General features: G+C 36.7%; 2 protein-coding genes across 3 annotated transcripts in view; both read right to left on the minus strand.

Moving 5' to 3' along the window:
- The window catches only part of PDP1 (pyruvate dehydrogenase phosphatase catalytic subunit 1), a 237,327-nt gene that overhangs the window by 72,079 nt on the left and 143,272 nt on the right, over positions 1 to 21,976 (minus strand). The window lies entirely within an intron of this gene.
- On the minus strand, positions 1,286 to 21,724 carry CIBAR1 (CBY1 interacting BAR domain containing 1). Of its 2 annotated transcripts, none has more exons than XM_064706511.1 (8): positions 21,650 to 21,724; positions 19,647 to 19,881; positions 17,129 to 17,197; positions 11,937 to 12,038; positions 8,279 to 8,383; positions 7,640 to 7,753; positions 5,965 to 6,084; positions 1,286 to 2,106 (listed from the first exon to the last, which is right to left on the minus strand). In XM_064706511.1, exons 1-8 carry the CDS (start codon positions 21,679 to 21,681, stop codon positions 1,996 to 1,998), a joined length of 888 nt encoding a protein of 295 aa, XP_064562581.1. In that variant the 5' UTR covers positions 21,682 to 21,724; the 3' UTR covers positions 1,286 to 1,995. The 2 variants fall into 2 exon arrangements, with proteins under 2 accessions (XP_064562581.1, XP_064562580.1); XM_064706510.1 differs by lacking the exon at positions 21,650 to 21,724 and adding an exon at positions 21,441 to 21,595.

The following is a 21,976-nucleotide window of genomic DNA, read 5'->3' on the forward strand; positions in this document are numbered from 1 at the left end:
GGCATCTATTAGGGAAAGTCGAACAGGACAGTCTGATGAGCACCCTTAATCCCTACGGAATGTGCCAGTGTGTTCAACAGAGAGGCAAAACAGTCTAGGCAAGAATGGTTGTGAGTTTGCATCATCTAGGGCCAGTAATAAAAAATACATATGAGTGAATGGAGTAACTGCAAGTTACCACGAGAAAGTTCTTTGCAGAAGGATCTTTAGGTAATATTTAATTCTTTACTAACATCCTAAATTGTTATTCTGGCTTCTATTGTGGTGAAGTATTTTAGTCAGGGACTTTTCATCTGTAGTTTTGAGGTCACAATTTCTGTGCAACATGCAAAGTTAAGACACCACACACACAGGACAAAGTTGCCCAACACTGTATTTTTCTGGAAGTTTTTCTGTGGTTCCTGGAGTTGACTTTTTTGTGATGTAGGAAGAATGAATTTTATGCTTGTGAACTGCATAATTTTTTAGAGTGCAATTTATCTAAACAAAACTGCCTTTTTTTCAGAATTGCTTTCTCAAGGCATAGTACACAAATACTTGCTATACGAAAACCTGAAACTGTTATGAAGATAGCTATCTGTTTTGGAGATGGACTACTTCATTGTGTATGAAATGGTAAAGCGGTGATCACCAGAATTCTGATGTCATACTACTATTTATTGAAGTGTCTTAGTTGCTGAAATAGATGGGAATTAATCACATAGATACTTTTAAAAATTTTGCTCATTGGTATTTCCTCCTTGCCAGCAGTAATTCAGTGTCAGTAGTATGTAATGCTGGTGTAAAATTATTTTTTCAGTTTAAAATAACCCTATATTGTGAACTTTTCATTTATTTTCATCTCAGTAATTTTTGGCAAAACCTGTTTTTTCACATGTCAAAACAGGTATGCATTGCATACATGTGCATCAGTGGACAAAAAGTAGCAGTATTATAAATGCACTTCCTGACTTTTTTCTGTAACTGAAAGAAAGATTTTGTTATAATTTAAAATTGTTTTCCCAGTCTCAAATTTAAATTCTTCTGCATTTTTTCTTTAGCAGATACTAAAGCTGGAGGTGAGCAGTGTGGTAAACTTTCTGGCAGACAACCAGGCACTATTAAAAAATGAACACATTTTTTCCTCTATCCCCAAACAGAATAAGGAATTACACTCAAAATGTGTAATTTCTTCCTGTATGTTTGATGGAACCGGTACCTGAATCGCGCAGCTAAACACATGAAATTTGAACTATGTGTAGCATGTCAACTAATATAACAAACATCAACTACATAAAATATCCACTAGTTTTATCATGAAGGCACTTTTATTTAAAAAGCAAAGCAGCATTGAACATAAGATACTGGGCCAGGTCCTTATTTGTGACTGTTCATTCTGTATGTGTAAAGGAATCAAAAGTCATCTGTACCTGATGAAAGCCTGAGAAAAATGAAAATAAGAAAAAAAGTACACCTCACCATGCCTTCTGCCATCCAGGGTGGATAGCAAAATGAAATCTTAACAGGCGGTTGCTGCAAACAGTTTTGTAATTACCACGGTTACTTTAGCATGTATAAACCCAATTATAACAGTTACAGCTAGAGTACTTAAAAAATTCAAGAGGTGTATAGCTAGAGAGGTAATATATTGGCAAAGTAAGGACAAAACAATGTTCATAACTGCTTGAAAGCTTTGTGCAGCTTTTGGACACTGTTCATCACGTAAGTTTAAGCAAATGTGATTACAATATAACATCTATGCAAATATAATACAGGCATCTGTTTAAACATTTAATTTTCTAGCTACTGAAATTGCCCACTTTCAGTGGATTTTTTTCCATTCTTTCAAACCAGTCATTTGTTGTCTGGCACTCTAGAATCAGCACTGATTCTTGCTCCTGCTGGAGTTCTAAATATATAGCCCCGGTGAAATTTTAGATCCAACATACAAAAAAAGCCTTTAGGTGAAGGGGTTTTTTCCCCCCTGAATAAAAAACCCCTCTTAGAACAGCTTTGTTATCTCACTTCCTTAGTAGCATCAAATTCATCTTCCTCATCGTCCTCTTCATCATCTTCATCTTCCTCCTCGTCATCATCTTCATCTTTTCTTAGCATTCTGTGGGATATCTGATAAAAATCCAACAAAAGGATATAAACTATGTCATTGTTTGTTTTCTGCAAACAAAAAATAATTCTCCATTGGCATTTTCAGCCTAAATGTTTGCATGGTTTTCATTTGGGGGAAGGGGGTAAGTTGTTTATTTATTAACTGTTCATAACATGCACAGCACTGGAAAGGTACATGATACAGAATAAAAATACTACAATGGTTTTTAAAAGCTAAAAATATCCATGTAGTCCTTCAGAATTATTACAGGATAGGGAAAATGGTATTTTTTTACCTAATTAATGCTAAAAATCAAATCAACAAGATGCAAATCAGTTTTTCCACGGGTTGGCTGCTGAAGCAGCAGGCTGAAGAGGAGTATTAGGGTCTAATCTTATCTTGAAGACATCAGACCTTGTCAGTTAAAAGCTCAAAAGGATGCTGCTCTACGCTTTTTACCTTTTTTCCCAAGAATTAATTAGACAAACTTAAGAGTCTTGATTCATAGATGAACTTCTTTCCCTGCCCATCAGTGCTTGCCTCTGGAGTGACTCCTCCTTTTGGTTTATCAAACATTAAAAACAAGTGCCAGCTGCCATGCTTTCATCTCATTTGACAGATTCTGCAGTCTGTACTTTTTTTTTAATGAGGGCTCAATCTAATTCCTATTGAAGATGGATTCTTCACAGACAATGCAAAATTTAAAATTTAAAGAAGGATACATGTTTTTTTTTCCTTTCCCCATAAGAAAGAGAACATTGAAGACAGTTATCCAAGTCATCTGGAATGCTTTTGAAAAATTTCAGGTTCAGTAGTTCTCTAAGGGCATCTGCAGCTCTAATTTTGGTTATATTTTCTGTGTCTTCTCAATGCAGTGATATAATAAAAACTTCTGCACTGAAGACAGAGCTTGCCTTTTCTTTTAAGCAGCCCCCTATTTTAAAGGTCCTTAAATGCTTATTATTAAATTGACTTCTGACGTGTTACAATTCATTCAGCCATGTATGTAATGTAAGTTTTTTGTGTGTGCATAAAGCAAACTGCAGTCATTAAACTTCTGAAAGAAGAAAAATACTTAAGTCTTGTTCATGCTCACCAAGTATGTAATTTAGCTCGAAGCAAATAGTTGCTTACAAATTCCTGAACACAACAGAAAATGGAGTTAATCATTGGGTGAAGCTGGCTTAACTTGAGCTGAAATGTCTAAAGCAACAGTCTCTCATTCCATGAAAGAGGAAAAAGACAATGGCAGTGATTTGTAATTGGAGTTTAAGGAATGCTGCAGATTGAGCGTGTTAAGGTGAAATGAATTTCACTGGGACAGACTAATTTTCTAAGTTTTTTTCCTAGTTCAGAGCATCTGAAATTCTTCAGCAGAACTTGCATCATATTTCTGAGTAAAAGCTCCCCCCTTTCCTGAAACAGGAACTGTTTTTGCTTTATGGCTTTTTTCTGCTCACTACTCAAATACCTCTGACCATGCAGCAATTAACTAAATAGTATATTAAATATTATCACTGGTGGTGGTAAGATGGCTATCTCTAAGAACCAAACTGTATCAGGGAAGGAAGTTGAGAAAAGAAATTATGCAGTATAAATCCAAGTTACTGTGCCAAAGAACTAAAACATACCAATACTGAAAATTAGTTTTTCAGAACTTAATGCAAAAAAAGAATATGGTAATTTTTTGACCATAAATAATTTTATGTAAAAATTAATTCTATGAGTTGCATGCAGGTGATGACAGTCCTTGCTTAAGCAGTTCAGCTCCACCTTTAACTGCAGAAACATGGCAATTCTGTCCATGTCTTAGTGCTGGAACATCTGGATGCAGACATTTTCAATAATGGTTAAAATGATACTTTGCTGTCCTACAGAGTGTCAGTGCAAAAGTTTGTTATATTTAATGGATGTAGATAAAACTTGTGTAGTTAAATTTGATTTAAAATATCTGGAAAAGGTCCTTCTGTTTTGCTACAGTTCTAAAATATAAGCTATATCAACCTGAATTGATAGACCAAAATGTTGAGGATGAATTGTCAAGCGTTGTAAAATGAAGGACATAGCTCTTTGCGAGAAAATGAATCAAGCTCAAGGAGTACTTTGCATTTTTAACATACAGATAATACAGAAAGTTAGTCCACAGAGGCAGAAATAAATTCAAGGATGGTATGTGTTAAATCCTCTGAAAAGACCTGAACTGTGTTACTGGCACACTTTATTCCATCTGGTATGCAGTGACTTCTTACACTGTCCCCCACCTACAGGTTAGTGTTTGTGTGTGTCTGTCCTCCCCTGCCCCACAGATTTGGGCTGTGTGATTCTGTGAGAACTGCTTCCTACATCATTTATACTGCTTTACACTGGAAATTGCAAAGTACTACATTACAGACAGTGAAGGATTGGATTACTGTGCAGCAGGAAACTAGATGAGTCAAAAATTTCATAGTGAAAGATTCACAGAAAAGATAAAACAAGTCACCTGAAGGTTTTTCTGAATACAGCTTTTTTTTTTTTCTTAAGACTTGTTTGGTGGTTCCAAAGATTAGCCCTCAGTGTAATTCAGCACCATGCTATTTACAGAATCAGAAAGGTCTGCCCTTTCTTCACTGACCTATGGTGACTGCATTATTTGGGTGTTCCACCCCTTTTTTCTGCCATATGATCCTCCTTTGCAGACACACTGCACAGCCAAGTAAGATGACCTTATTTTGAATTGCATTGCAGTTTCCCTCTAGGTCTAGATGACTTCCTGTTGTTTTCAGGTAAGTTAGAGGTTATGAGAAGACTAACACCCAAAGTTATAATTAAGAGCAGTCTAGGAAATGAGAAAGGTTAACCTGCAAGTTAGAATGGAATTCCACTCCACCTCTGGGAGAAATCACAGTGTACGTACTCTCAGTTTTCTCGTTTTGTGTTTTTTCTCATATTTTCTGAAGTAGCTTGAATTTGAAATTTGCTTGAGTGATAAAGAGGACTGGCAAGTTACTCAGTCGAAGTAGTACTTCATGCACTGAATCACTAGGTTGTATCTCTTCAGATGACAAAATTCATACTTTCAACAGAACAGCTCAACTGTAATAATTGATCTGTTCTGTGTTGAGAGCAGAGAAGGGGTAAAGTGTGTACGAAGTCAAGAAAAGTTTTCCTAACTACAGTATCAATGCATGAGTCTATTCAAAGAAGAAAGGTTTTAAATGCATTTTAAACGTGGCTTTGTCTGTAACTGAAACACTGGTAAGAATCATTGCAGTTACAGAATTACAATTGCAATGAATTAAAAATAATTCATTTTGCAATGTCTGCAAGTTTACTGCTGTAAACAAGTGGCATAGATATTTGCAAGGTAGCTGGTCCAAAAAAGAGTGACACTGTCTTCAACTGTTTCACTCATTTTTACCATCCTTTTCCTCACCTGCTGTGAATTTTCAGAGTATAAAAGGAGAGGACTGTAGGTCATGAGTTTGCTCTGCTGCTAGAAGGTATCACTAGTCTGGATTAGGATGCAGTAGAGAGGCCACACTCTAGAATCTGAATACTAAAAGTATGCAAATATTTAGAGAATGTCACTACTCTTTCAAATAATCTCCTAATCTCTTCTCTGCAAGATGCCACAGTTGTTGATGGAAGACCCAAGTATTGCTGGAAATGGCATGTGTCAAAATTAAGCAACACAGCTTTAAAAGCTGAGGGGTTTTCCCCTTCAATGATAAAGCTGCATTATCAAGAGCCTATTATGATATTTATGCCATTGAAAGTTTCTTTACATTTCTGATGGTCCTGAACTGAGTGAAGACAGTGGATCCATGTGCATTAACTAAAAGATTATCTTAAGTAGATCTTTCATATACTGATTTAATATGCAATGTTTTTCTTACCTGTGCTGTTCTCAGTGAAGATTTTGAGGAGCCAGTTCTTTGCAAGGGGGACTTGGAATTTGCACGAACTATGTCTAAGCGAGACTGATAGTCTGGTGGATAGAGTGAGCTCCGAAAAACCTGATCAAATGGAGAAAGCAGTCACTTAGATGCTTGCAAGCCAAGAATTACTGAGACTGAAGCTTGCAGAAATGCAGCATTGGAGAATAAAACTTGATCTAGAGATGTGCATCAACTGTAGTTTGGATTGATCAGTTTTAGGTGAAAAAATGTCCTTGCTTAACCTGAGACACATCAACATACTGATGTGGTCAAGGTAAACATTGTTCAGAGCTTTGGGGGCACTTACACAGGGAAAACTGCAATGGTTTCCCACCACCATATGTAGCTGAATTTCAGGCTAAGCTAGAAGTGTGAACCCCAGCAACTCCTTCAGGCTCTCCATTTCTTGTGAAGATGAACTCAATGCCTTCACAAACAAATCCCTACTATCAGACACAACTGCGTCAAAAAATGTTATTGAATTGTACAGAAGATGCACAACTTAAGAAAAATTTGGGAAACTTCCTAGAATGCAGGGGAGACCACAACATCTATTAGATTTTCAAGTTATTTCAATAACCAATAACAGCTATTTGTGCAAGACCTAAAGTCAAGAAGACAGTATATTATGGTCAGTATTTTTATGAAAAGTAAATAATAGTCCAATTAAGAGAAAATTTAAAATGAGATTAAAAATTTGGTTGTGAAAGACAAAGTACTGACTTTAAGGAGATTTCTGAATTGGTGCCATGTGACATTATAATTGTGAAACTAAAATAGAACAAAATTGCCATGGCATAGTTTAAAGGAAGTAAAATTTCCAAGTAGTCTCAAATATGACTGTCACTGAAGACTCATGGTTTTTTAAGTCTTGTGCTAACTTGGTTCTGAGCTATGTCATAGACAGAATAAAATTATAACTGGTAGGATTTACAAAAAAAGACTGAAAATGATCCAAATGTTTTGACAAACCAAACATACATACACAACACACACTTCCATGGTATTAAGTTTAAAGACCCAACATCCAGAAGAACTGCAAGAATGAATGAAGGACTGAAAAGCCTATCTTGGGAAAGAGAGACTATAATTCAGAAAGAAAGGGTGACTTGAAGCTGGTTACTGCCACAAGGCAAAAAACCCACTCTAGTAAGTAACAAATGTCTCTTAATTCTAGAACAGCCTAATACAAATGATTAAAAGATGAAAACAAACAAAATTCAGGTTAGAGGGAGATCTTTAATATAGTAGTTAGTCTTTACATCATCTTATCACAGCAGTAGAAGATTTTTTTCTATGTGCATCTTTAGAGCAAGACTCACTGCAGAAGTGTTCTTTAAAAACTGTTTTATGTTTACCTCAGCTTGAAGTGGCAGGTAATTTTGTGAGTGTCTGTTCTTTGTTTTGTGGGAAAGATAAGATTGCCACTGCAGTTGCTCTCTGTGTTCTCTGAGATTACAAACCTGCATGCTCTTGCTGAAGAAGTGCAAAAAAAAAAGCCTGATATACATGAGTTTCTTCTGGGAACCTGAAATATTTGTTGCATTTTTCTGTGTGGGACATGTGTAGCCCAATTGTGAAAACTGTTTTTATATAGGAAGTAAACAGAAAAGCAAATCTCAATCACTCTTACCTCCAAATCTTCATTTTCATCAATATTTTGGATATTTTGATAGGCAGCAGTATATATCTCTAAAGCTTTCCCATGGAACAACATTTCAATAGTTATAAATTCAGAAAATATGTTCTGAAAGCAAATGAAAAGAAAGGTTTTCTTAATGCAGTATATTTGCACTTCAAAAAATTACTGTATTCTGTGTTTGGTATTTATATGATATAAATAACTGCATGATACTTAGTACTTTTAAATAGTCAGATTGAGTGAATCTAAATGAACTTTAGACATTAAACATAAATTCTGGCTGGGCTATCACTTATGCAATTATTATTTAATAATAAATTCTGAATAAATACTTCAAAAGTAAAGAGGAAATGTATTAGGAATAACACATCTTACTGAAAAGCCACTTGATAATCTCCAGTATGCATTCCCAAGATATTGTCAGTCAGAAGTTTTGCTGTTTTGAAGACTGTCTTTTATAGCAGATTGAGGATAAGTTATCGTAGATTCTATATCTATAATTTACAAATCTGTGAAATATTCATGAATACCACAAGATTTGCATTTCAGTGAATACCAGAATGTTGCTAATCTTGACTCCAACTAACTATAGTGATTTTATTATGCAAGATGAAATGTGAGCACACATACTTTGATGTCCCTTATCTTCTGTTTCTCAAAATTATCAATGGTTTCCTCTAAGTGCCGAGTTGTTCGAGTAGCATCCATTGTTGCTCTCTGCAGTTCATTTTCAGCCTGGTAAAGTAACACAAAGGTGAAATTAGTCTTGCATTTGATACAAAGCTATTTGCTGTAATTGCCATTATTAAGTCTAAGTTTGCAAAACAATACATGCCTGTGTTACAGTATTTAAATCTGCAGCTTAATGAACATATAAAGATGCCTTCTACACTGTTGTGACTTTGATGTGAAACATGAAAAATGACCAGCTGCAGCTGGTCAGGAAAGTCTCTCTGCCTTGATTCATTTTCTGTAATAATCATGGGATAGTTTAATTGAGCCAGTCCTGACATCCCACTGACAGTACAGTTACTGGGTTTAGGTACTTAACCCAGAGTGGTGGGAGAGCAGGAAAGATCACCCCTTGTTTTCTACTGCAGATCAACCTGGTGGGTCCAGAAAGATTCTTTTCCAGTACAGTGTGCTGAACCTCATCTTAGTACATTTTTACAAATTATTTAAATAGACAATTATAGCAGCAGTTGGAACTAATGGACTTATCCTGTAAATATCTCAATCTTGCAGGCTAGAGTTGTTGTAGTTTTTAGATTCAAATGCATTTCAGTTACTTTATGCTTTTAATATTTTTGTATTATTAAAATATCTGATAAAAAACATACTCAATGAGGCACTGGGAAGGGGACACATCAACCATTTTTTAACACATAAGTACACAGTTTTTCTTATTTTACTTACTACAAAAACATTTTAAATAGCTATTTTAATTAGATATAATTATAAACTTTATAGAAAGTTCACTACCATTTAATGAAAGATACTGAAACTATTCTGATTAAGTTAAGTCTGAGAACTGTGTAGTATTACCAATTAACAATGTAAGAGCTTGCACTTGAAATCTACAAGATTTGGCTTGAAACTTCTGTTATTTTCCATACAGAACTGGTCAAACATCGTACACTAGTGATACTTACAGGCTCAGTCAGTATGTATCATCACAAATCTGTTTTGTCATGAGATTTGAAAGTACTATATGGATCAAGTACTGCATCCTGTGATCAGGTTGTCAGGTTCTTCCCATTTCTACAAAACTGCAACTTGAGACGATTTTTTTTTAATAGAAAAAGACACCACAGGTCCAGTTCCTGTGATCTAGCTTTTAGTGTTACAACTTAAGGAATAAGGCATGCTCTATTCACTTATTTGATTGTAATCTGCTAACCTTATTTTGGAGGATTAGCAATTTGAAACAACCTCCTTTCAAAAACAGCCTAAAATCATAAGACACAATTCTGCCATTACGGGGCAAACAATTGATCATGATCTTTAGTAGTACATAAGGTCACGTTATCTCTCTTTCTTGATTTTGCCCAAACCACAGGAGGGAAGAAAAGACATTTTGTGTATTTTCAATTACTTCAATCAGTCAGTCTGAAAGTGATGGCAGCTATTATGCATATGCAGTCTTTACACATACAAATACAGTCTATTATTTCTATGGTAATCAAATACACCTCCTCAATAAATCTTAGACTGAACATAATTTGTGCACATATGCTTTGGCAGAGGAATTGTGGTTGTTTTAGAGTGAAGTGTCCCAAGTCGCAGAGCCTGCATAGTTTGGACAACAGCAGTCTGGTATTTTCTGAACACTCACCTGTGACTGGAAATGTTAGTAAAGGAAAAAATGGCAATGTAACAATCAATATTCAGGGACATGTTCATTTTCACTTCTGCTTTTAATATACTGTGAACTATTTATCTTAGTTATTTCAAAACATCTGTATATTTAATACTATTATTATATTGTCTGAAGCCTCTGGCTGTAAGATGTAAAATCTGTTAGAGCTTTGCTAGAATTCAAGTATCCAGGCCAAAACATTTCAGGACAGCTGTCTGTTTTGGACTGAGAACTTCATTATTTATTTTTAAAAGAATAAAATAAAAAGCAGGCAATCTATAGTTTAGCAGACTTCTTCACGAAAAAAAAATCTATTTTGATTTATGGAAGTGTATTTTTAAAAATCTGGTAATGATTTCCTTTCAAAGCTGTGCTAACACACCATTTGTAAGATGGGAATATAGATTCTTTGCTATCTGTGGCCAAAGTTGTTCACTGCTGCAACATCACAATTGCTCAAGATTAAGAGAATCCCTGCAGGAGCCCAGCTGCTGTATTCTAATGTGGTAAAGCCTCTCTCAGACCTGAAAGCTGACGTGCACGCATCCTCAAAAGCAAATGAACACATTCCTGCTCCTAATACCTTTTTATGTGTTTTAAGTGTCAATCTGACCTTTTTGAGTGTCAATCACTTTAATATGCTAATAGGCAGCATTTGGTGCTTTTGCCATGTGTAGAATCAGACTGTACTGAGATTTTATAACTGAGATTTTATAACTCTTCAGGCAAAGCCTTGAGTGTAGAAAACAGGTGCTACAAGAAGCCAAGTCACAGAAGAGTATTTGGGAGAGGCTTAGAAAAGAAACAAGAAGAGATGAACTAGGTGCCAGTGACATATCCATGAAATGAAATGAAATGGGAATTAGCTTGAGAGAGAAAAATGGGACCAGTCTCCCTTTGGGAAAAAACCAGCTTAATGTTATAATTTACTCCCTTAATTACAACAAAAGATAACTTTGAACACAACTCAATTCTAACCCTGTGGCTGACAAATGTCTGTCTTTATTACATGAGGAATTCTAATTAGTTATGACTTCACTGATTTGATTAATATGAAATGAAAATTCTCTGGCAAAGACAAAAATAAAATGTAGTTCTCCTGTGTTCAGTCTGACCAACATAGTAATTTTCACTCTTTCTAAAGTCTCATGCCTCAGCCACTACAAAGATCCTGAAGATTCTGAAATACAGTTGATAAAATCCAACAATGAATAGGACTCCTTAACTCTCAAGTCCAACACTAAAATGTAATAAAAAGTAAACAGCACATCGTGAACCTAGATCCTGTATTATAATACGTAAGTATAAAGGGACTGAAGTAGGATTGCCTTGATCCCATTTATTTTGGCATTCCCTAGATTCTGATTGCTTCAAAATTTTAAACTTCAGTGAGATTTTAATGGAAATTCTAATTCAGTTTGATAGATGCTTAATTTTTCTCATTGTGATATAGAATAGTATACTGAGGAGGGTGACTGGTCTTTGGAAAGGAAGAGTAGTCTAGATGAGTATTCTACTAGCAGAATAACAACTTATCCTTTCATGCAGCTGGAGGAAACTCATATTCCATCTAGATACCAGGAAGCATAATAACCAAAATGGCAGGGAGAAAAACAGTAAATCCACAGAAATAAAAAAATAAATTGTCTGATTACATTTACTTTCAAAAGCTTCCAAATTCCTGGATGTAATCTATGCCTGCCTCTCTTGCATAAACATATCAAATAATTTATACTTTCTTTTCAATTCAAAAGTGAGTAACTACTGCTCTGTAGCAGCTGTAACTCTTCATTAAGTTTAAGAAAAGATTCAACATTGGGAACAGTTTCTCTAAGGAGCATTATTGTTATTACTACTTCCCAAACATAACAGTTTAATTCCCAAGAAATTCTGAACATATTTCTCATGGTGACTGGAAGGGCAGGATACGATAACGTGTAGATCTGATGGATTCCGCTGACGTGTCTTTTCCAGTTGAGATAATTGCTTGGCTTCTCGGCTCTTTGCTGTTAAAGTTGCTCTAAGATCATCCTGGAAATAAAATGTTTAAGACACGTTTGAAATACATCTAGGATAATACAAAATATACTCTCCTTCATACATGCATTGCCTAGAAAACATGGACAAAACTTCATCTTCTAATAAAACCAGATTTTAGTGACCTGTTAATTGATCCTATCAAAGAGAAGTCTAGTGGGGAATGAGAGAGTTTAGCACCTTGTGCAACTCCCTATAGCACATGTTATGATTGAAAATGTGGGGAAGGAAAGAAAGATATTCACGGCTTTACACAAAAAGTACAGCAGATGGTCACAAGCTGAGATCCCCAAAGCGTTAAGAAGGCAGACTTATTCCTGACTTAGTAATAGAATAAATGTGGTACTTAGAAATAAAAAGAAGCATCAAATAAAGTGGCATCATTAAAAAAAACCAAAACAACAAAGCAGGCAGCAGTCAGTACCAAGAAGTTATGAAGAAAATGTAACTGCTGTCACTGCTGAGAGTGGAGCTGCTGAAGGGGCTGGAGCAGAAGTGTGATGAGGAGTGCTGAGGGAGCTGCGAGTGTTTAGCCCGGAGGAGGCTCAGGGGAACCTGAGCTCTCTACAGCTCCCTGAAAGGAGGCTGTAGCCAGGTGCGGGTCAGTCTCTTCTCCCACACAACCAGTGACAGGATGAGGACATATAAGCTGCACCATTTATTTTTAAATGAAATATTAGGAAATTTTTTTCCGCAGGAGGGGTGGTCAGGCATTTGAATAGGCTGCCCATGGAAATGAAGGAATCACCATTCTGGAAGTGTTCAAAAAAGGTGTCCCTGGCACTCAGGGACATAGTTTACTGGTGAACATGGGGGTGCTGGGCTAATGGTTGGACTCAATGATTACAGAGGTCCTTTTCAACCTAAACAATTTTGTGCTGCAAGGCACCATAGGAATTCTATGACTGAAAGGGTTAAACTGAATATTTATATATATGCATTTACTAAAGTGTTTAAAATCATTTGAAACAAAATACATTCAAGTAACGGTGGAGCTGGAGAAGATAAAACTTAACCAGTCCAGAAAAGGCAGAAACTGTTGACAACTGGTTTTGCTCCATTTCCAAAGGAGAAGTAGTACGTACTTCTATGAAGACCTGTGACAATTTAAGAATGTTCAACTACCAGTTTTCTCAAATTTTCATGCTATAAAACTGTTTTGCAAACTGTCTGACATTCATGGAATGTAAGATTATCAGTCAAGTATTTATCACTCCACTGATGCTGGTATGGAAAAGGTCATTAATTTTGATGGTTCCAGTTTAAAGGAGCAGTAGTTTAGAACAAGCAGAAATATAGTCTAAAGTCTAACAAAATCTGAGGTAGGATTGGGCATGCATTTCAAATTACCTTTTACTCTAAAATACCATTTCCACTTTTATTTACTACTCCAGAATGGAGTTAGAACTGTAAGAAATTATCATATTGGGAAGTTGTCTGTGCTCCTTCCTTGGATTTCACAATTTTAATGCTTGTATGTCACCATGACAGAAGGATATGCAACTAAGAATATGTCTTTCAATAAGTTTTGTGATCCTGTGACCAGATCACTACTCAGTGACAAGCACAAGATTGCCAAGTTTCACAGTGCTGTGTGTTCCTTCAATAACGAGGCTGTACATGAGGACAGGGTCAAAACATGCAGTTTCTTACTTGTTTCTATCCTTACTGTCTGTATGTCCTTGTACATAACTGTCATTTTGCTTCATCTCCAGGGACACAGAGCTGGCTTCTGATAATAAAAACTACTTCATCTTCAGCCCATGAATGCTGGTTTTACTGCTGTTCTTTCAGAAGGGAATTTACACAACCTCTAAGGTCAAAGGCTACTGAAAAGGCCTATTGCTTTTATGAGAGCCATGTGGCTACAAGAAAAGCAATAATAGAAAATTTTAAATTGTTTTTTCCAGTTTTACATTTTAAAGGTAGAGAAAGAGAAAAGAATGTTTTTATTTTTGAAAAAACAAAGTTTTCCACCTAATGGTCACAGCTGCATGTTTAATGCTTTTTAATGACTGAGCCCCATGAATAGCAGTGACTTCCTATGCACATTTAAAACAGTCAATCAGATTTAACACTGTGGCTTGAAAGGGTGCTGACTTTCACACAAAGTGTACTTGAGGATGCCAAGTTCTGGAGTTACCATTATTAAATTCAGTGTTTTCTTTCTAGCATGTAGTGACTTTGGAAATACCTACAGAGACTTAACTGTTTCCTCCTCTACCCCTGCTTTCTGTAGCAACAGCCACCATGAAACATACTCCTCTTCTAGCTGAAGTGTGACAAAGAATTAGTGCTACTATGGCCACAATGGTGAAGTTGTGTACAAGTTTTGGATGTACAAAAGTAGGGTACAGTAACATAAAAATATCAAAAAGCTGGAGAAGATGTAATTTATGGTGAAAGAATCAAGTTGAACATTACCAAACAGAAAAAAAAAAAAGAAAAATTTGTTTTACTAGCATCTAAATACCTTCATCCAGAAAAAAACCCAGAACATTACAGAGCTCTTTCATCTCAGTGGAGCATGTAACAAGAACCAAAGATTAGGAGAAGTCTTTCATTTAAAACAAAGCACCACAAACATCAACTAACCACTAACTACCACCAACAGTCCTACATTCACAGTGTCTTTAGACCAAGCTTTTGACATGTTTTTGGAAAATATGTTTTAGTTACACTCAAGGAAAAGTGGAATGGAATGGGCAATGAGATAAAAGGTACAAAGAATATAAAATTATTCATAGTCTCTCTAGGTTTTAACTATGAATTCAAGTCACACACAGGAACTCTGGTCACCCATCTATTTTCAAATCATACAGAAGTACAGCTATAGTTCATCCACCAGACAATGAGCTGGCAGAGCCTCATCACTGTACTGTTACCTGCTTTAATCACTGAAGTTATTAAAGCAAATCAATCCTTTCTTCTGCATGTGGATCAGCTTGGTTTTATGATGTCCTGTTTTACAGGAAGAAAAGGAACCAGGAACAGAGTTGCCAAAAAGCAGAAAAGTGAAGATTGATAAACAGAACAATGAAACAGAAAGAAATCCTCATAGCCCACATTTAAGCTGTGTTACAGGACAAGAAGATTGTTTTAGCTTCCACTGAAGCTATTCAGCATTGTAAACCAGAACAAGTGAATGAAACAATTTTACTGCGTTAGCAGATGAAGGACAACACTACTCTGACTGACCTGGGCCTCTTTAAAGCATTTAGTAGCACATGACATTGATGTCTTACACCACAGACAAAGCAACAGTTATTTTTAGATGAAGCACAGAAAAACTGCTGTGTACTTCCTGGAACAGATCCAGTAAGTAAGCAGCAGTGAGAACATTCTCTTTATAGAAAGTAGTTATAATGACATACTCTGCCTGGTTTTACTTAGTCAGCTAATGTAGTTACAGCTAAAGCAGTCCTAGAACTAGCAGCTTGTGCTAGATTTACATGAGTGACAAAATTTCCTTTGTCACTAAATAAGTCCCAGTGATTACAGATGATAACTGAAGACCAGGTAGGTAAAGTTTTAACCAAGGTTAACATGCAAAGGGAAAAAATAACCATTTAATGGCCTACATCTTTAGTGAACTCTATCTTAGTTCAAAGGTAAACTGGTAAAATTAATGATCTCATCTACGGTTTAAAAATGCTTTTGCATTCCTCGCTGTAGCTAAAATCAACATTATGCAAAGCTTTCTGACATTCTGAAAGGCAAAGACCACAGGGAATTCAATTCACTGCTGCAAGCAATGACTTGGTTTCAGTTGCTTCTGTCCTCAGCATTACTGGCTATCAGTGGCAGTGCACCTCAAGGCAGTCTCTTCAACGCTTTGGCAGCCCCAGGCATTGCTGTAATGTTTTGTGTTTCCTCAGTGACCCCATTGCCACAAACACATGAAACTTGTCTTCCACTCCCAGCACATATACCCTACAAAGTACCCAGTTCTAGATCTCACAAACTGGTGACCATTAAGATACCAGGTATTAGGCACTACAGTCTACAGCTCAGGTTTTAGGCACTGCAGTATTAGCTCCCAGCTAAGGATTACTGTGGGTAGTCCCACTCAAGTGTAGAATGCATTTCCTTGACAATTGTTTCTCTAACCACCAAGTGAGGTAACAGCGCAGTAAGTCCCAAACACTACTTGGTTCTTCACCATATGGAAAAAAAAAACAAACCAAAAAAAACATAGGAAAACTGCTTGCTTCAGATGCACTGCCACCATCTACTCAAATTAATCATGATGAACACATTGCAAGATTTTGTTTTGGTAATTTTGTCAAATACCATCAGAACATAATAATAACTTAAGCTTTTCATTTATATAGATTATGATACAGACACCTACATCAATTACAGATTTGAGTTTGCAGGATTAAGGTATTCTCTGTATAAGATACAAGTATTATGAAAATCTACTTTTAGTATCTGCTTATTAAATTCCTTGCTCAAGCTTATCTTTCCTGGAGGAAAGAAACTTACAGGTATTTTAAGGGACTATTTCAAACCCGTATAAACATTGTTTCAAAAATATAGTGAATGAAGAGACCTCAGATTTTTGTGTATCTTGAGGCCATCATGAGGATTTAACGGAGAGGGATCTAGGCACTGACTACTTATCAGGTTCAAATGTGTTTTCTAAGTTATGAACTTTAATGTAGAACATAATTCTGAGTTAGAAAAGCTGTTAAAGGCAGCATATTGATGACTAAGAGCCAAATCAGTAATAGTAATAATAATAGTAATAATAACATAATCATAATCAAAATCACACAATAATAAGTGACATTATTTATAAACAAAAAGTCCTGAATTTACACTCTCCAGGGAATTTCATACTAATGCCTTTTCTGAGCATTTGTTTGTGCTCAAAGAGCCTGAATATCCTTGTCTTCACATCAAAGCTCTTTCCTCTAACATATATACAGCTTCAGTTGAGATGTCTAATTATACAATTAAGTTACACTGATTAATGAAATACGAAAAATCAGAACAATTTTCCCCATAAACAAAAAGTTTTCAACTGAGTGGCCAGGACAGTGAAACGTACCTTGTGAGAAAATACATATTTAACCTACCCTTTTAAGTTTCACTATGGTCCCATAACATTTCAGTGGTTCAACAACCTTGGCTTCCAGCCTGTCAACCTACAAAAAGAAATAACAAGTTGCTAAAATAATCCATATCCATGGTGTGCAAAAATGGGAAACAATTACTTTAACAGTGACTCATCTTATTATGAATTAAATCCATATATGCTGGAAAAATATTAGGATAAGGGTTTTTAAAAATTTTGTAAAAACTACAGTCAAGTATATTAACCAAAAAGGAATTTATTTTCTGAAGAGCTCAAGCTGATTTCTTGTGAAGTTCCTTTTTTCTTAATTAGATCAGGATAAATGAAACATGGAAAATTATGAATACATCAAACTGAGTACTAAATACATTCAGCATTGCATTTTGGAGTTCTGTAGCTTTCCATCTAAAGATCAGTGTATTTGCTCTACACTAATAAGGTTACAGATTAATCAATCTTTGCTATCAAATACACTGTGCAAAATGGAACACTTCTTAATAATAATGGAAACAGCATCACTGGTACTGAGTGCACTAAAAATACCAATAACAGGGTATGTAAAATGCATAAATGCTCTCACAGATGAGTGGTTCTGAATTTTTGTTTCAGAAAAACAGCTACATATGGTCAGACAGGCAATAGGATAAGACCCGCTTGCCAAATCTGACCAAACCGTCTGAGTGGCCCCAGCGTAATCTGCCAATGACTTACGGACCATGAGTGAGTCCTGTGGCCCGCTGCTGCTACATCCAGACTAGGACAAGGTGACACCTCTACTGGGAAGGGACAGCTCCCCCTGTACTGGCAGTCACCAGTCAGCCAAAATCTAGGCCAGCTAAGCAAACATTTCTCCTTGATACCATCCACCACTGCACTGTCAAACAATTTCACTGGAAGTGCCAACAGAATAGAAAGGAATAGGCCAGTAAGGCTCTAAACAACACACTTATTAGAGACAAACCAAATAACCTGCCCATCTTACTTATTTACCCTACCATGTCCTGTGGTACCTCACACCTCAGTATTTAAATATCTAGCACTGCACCTAAAGACCAGAAATCGTTAATAACCCTTGCAAGAGCTAATTTTCTCTTGCCCACTTTGCCAGCATACAGGAAAACTGTTAAGTGACTTGAGGCCCAGAAGAAATAAAGAAACATTTTGTTTTCAGGAGCAAAGGAGAACTTGATTTGAAGACTAAAAGCTTCTGTTTTCCTTTGCTGCTTCTGCCTTTTTTCTTTCACAGGGCAATGCTGGTTTACAGACAGACATGGCATGAGGATGAAGCCAAATGCCAGTTTTTAAAAAAACATTTAAAATCAACAAAAGCAAAACTCAAGTTGTTACATATGTACCTCAAAATTACAGGTTCACAGTTTAATGATGAAAACAGAGAGCTCATGCAGTCTGAGTTTACATTCACCTTTGGCCACAGTATAAATGTAATAGCAGAGGATAATTTGCTATTACATCAATTGAAGCATAAAGACCTACATGTGGCTCAGCTGGAGCCAGACATATAAGAGTTTATGGAAAAATAAAAATTGCACACACTCTAAGGTTTCTTATTACTTCTTAAAAATCCCTTCCTCAATAGACTGTTAAAGATACACAATATTCCTTGTATTTCAAACTCTCTGCTTCCCATATTAACTACTTCTCAAAGGTTTTTTTCTCCACTTTGTTATTATGAAGAGGTGATTTGCAATGCTCTCCAAAATAAAAAGGTCCTATCTGAAGACATAAAGAATGTCAACTACTTCAGTTTCTTTTTTGAATCATGGTGGACCTCAGTTGTTCAAAACTATAAATGGGAATTTTCTATGTTCTACTTCAAGAATAGATACATACTCCAAAAACTAGTTTGAGTACATGTGAATGAATGCTTTTAAATCTCAGTATTTGGAATTCTGCATCGTAAGTTACAATTTGACTGGCACCAACCACACATAAATGTGTAAGTGGCATAAACACCTTTCTTTGCACCCTCACTCATCTAGCAGAAATGTAACTACTTAGTCACACATGGTCCAAATCAAGTTTGTACTTTTAATGTTGAACTACAAACTTATGAAATCTACAGTGGTCCCTGACAGTACCTCTTCAATACTATTTCTGGTAACACTCAGCAAAAGGAAAATGACTGATTTTGCCTCAGCTGTTGCTAGACAATTCAAGTAACACAACTAAAAATGAACACTTTATTAACCATAAATCATTATCTAAAGTCTAACACCAATTAAAAAAAAAAACCTGCTCTTTCCCAAATACATCAAGTGTTCATATGGATAGTTTTCCTGACTTCAGTAGTACTAATTTTAGGCAGTTTTCCCTGAAGTGATTAGGAGTGTAAATGATGAATGTTTTGGCAGCCTACCCTGCTCAGACATTAATATATTTAGATGTGTTTTCTCCTGTTTCTCTTCTGATTGCAGAGTATATGATTTCCCTTTTAATCACAGATAAGTAACTGAAAAGTTCAGATGGCAAACACAACATGTACAGCTTTAATTCTGTACCTCTGCCTGGCGATAATCTTGAAGTCTGGAGAATTCATCTGCAAAGTTTTTCAGTCCAACTTTTAAGTTCGGTGTCTCTGTAGCTGCATATGCATAGATTTCATTTACTAGAAGATCTGCTTTGTCTCGTAGTCTGGCAGTTTTACGTACATATCCAGCAAATATTTGGCACAATTCACCAAAATGTTTTTCCACATTTGAAACAGCATCTTGCATTTGTCTAGTCTGATTGTCCCTGGATACCAAAGAAAAATAAGAAAGGCAGAAATGTTTACAACACATACAGAAGAAAAACTATATAATAATATTCTAATAATTTGGATATCTCATTTCAGAGCAGAAATTTATTCTGAAAAAGAGAATGTTGTAACTGATGTAATATGTGCTTATTTATGAACACATAACAAACAAACAAAAAAGCAGATTTACACTTAAAGATCCAATAGATGAAAATCCAAATCACAAAAATCTGCTTGGAAGTCTTCCTCCTGAATTTAAGCAATAGCTCACTATTACTAATGTTATTAGTTACTAATACAGTGGTAACACCTGCTGTTTCAAATAAGATTTCTGCAAGACCATCCCCCTTCCTGCTATGGCCTGCAATCTAAACAAGCAAGGCAATGGCTGGAGAAATTAGGCAGTAGAGGACAAACTGGTAAAGGTATTAAATGTTCTTTAAATTGCAAACAATTACCAAACTGCGCTACAGAGGATTAAAACCACTGAGAATTAAAGAAGAAAGGTGAATGGACACAAGAGGTGAAAACTGTACTACCACTGAAAGGACATTCATCTCAGTAATAAATTATTTTAAACGACCTAAATCTAATTAATTTATTTGATCCAATGCCTGTATACTTTATTATTAATGATTTAGATAAGTCGTTCCAGTAACTCGCAGATTTCACTTTGTATTTTGCTTTCATATTCCTGTATTATTTGATGGTCACGTGAACTCATACCCATTGTTGATCTGAGTGAATGGCTGTAAGACAATTCAGCTAACAGTACCTGCCAGAAGTCTTAAGAAGTCTCTATGGTCCAACACAAGGTTATTGATGTGAAGTGATAGAATTCTCTGCAAGAGAATTCACTCCTACCACTATCTCAGCAAGGGACAGAAACAAAACCTTTCGTAAGGTATCTCAATACTGCTGAATAATATTTGACTTTGTATCAGGATATATGATGATCAGAAAAAATTGAAGGAATGCGGTACTCTGAGACTAAACAACAATACAATCAATTCAAATGAGGAACACCTTTACTTCAGGAAAAGTATTTCATGCCAAGTTCTGCCAAAACCCAACTGCATTGCTTTATGGCAAACTGTCTGAAAGACTGTTCAAAAGAGATTCTGTTAAGGTTAAAAAACCCAAGGAAATTATTCAGTCCTCCAGGACATGCTGGAGCACAGAACTGCTTGAATAAGGACAGTTCCACCTGGTGAGTAGGCAAATAAATATTTCATTAAGTACTAATAAAGCTGTTTTTCAAAATTATATTCCCTGACAAGATCTTCAGTAAAAGGTATATATTTCCTATTTTCTTGAAAGATCTTCATGTCAAAAAGTGTTTCCCTCCAGGACGAAGACGTAATCATCCACTTTACAATTCAGATCTCACAGTACATCCATGCAACTAGTATTTAATTCTGGGATGCAAAACACTACGGTTTCTTACGTGGGAGTGTAAAAGTTTTTTATTCCACCCTCATTATCGCGACCGCTTAGAACTGTCCACAGAATTATTCGCGAGAGGTCCAAATAAATATCGGCAGCACATCCTTACTCCATCTCTGCACAGCAAGCTAGGCCTGGAAAAGTTTTGCGGCCTTTACCGGAGGAAGGCAGGGGCGGCCCCATCTCCCAGGGAGGCAGATGCGCTAACAAGGACCGGGCCCGCATCGCTCCCCGACCCGCGCCTCCCCGGGCACGCTGCTGGAAGCGCGGTCTCTCCCCGGCAGCGGCCCGGGCTCCGCGGCCCCCGCGCCCCCGTACCTGGCGTCCAGCCCGCGGCCCAGCAGCATCATGGTGGCGACGGGGCCGGCGGGAAGCAGCGAAGGGGGGCGGCGCTCCGCGTGCGCTCCGTTGCCATGGCCACCCGGCCTGGCCCCGCCCCTCGGCCTGCGGGACGGGCCCGGGCCGGGAGGCGCCGTGGGGGAGCGCAGTCCCCGAAAAGCAGAATCGGTGCAGTTGGAAAGGAGCGCGGAGATCATCGAGTCAAACCTCTGACCGAACACCACCGTGTCAGCCGGAACATGGCACTGGGTGCCGTGTCCGGCCTTTCCTTAAACACCTCCAGGGACGGTGACCCCACAGCCTCCC

Source organism: Zonotrichia leucophrys, chromosome 2 (genome assembly GCF_028769735.1).
Source record: "Zonotrichia leucophrys gambelii isolate GWCS_2022_RI chromosome 2, RI_Zleu_2.0, whole genome shotgun sequence".
Classification (NCBI taxonomy): domain Eukaryota; kingdom Metazoa; phylum Chordata; class Aves; order Passeriformes; family Passerellidae; genus Zonotrichia; species Zonotrichia leucophrys.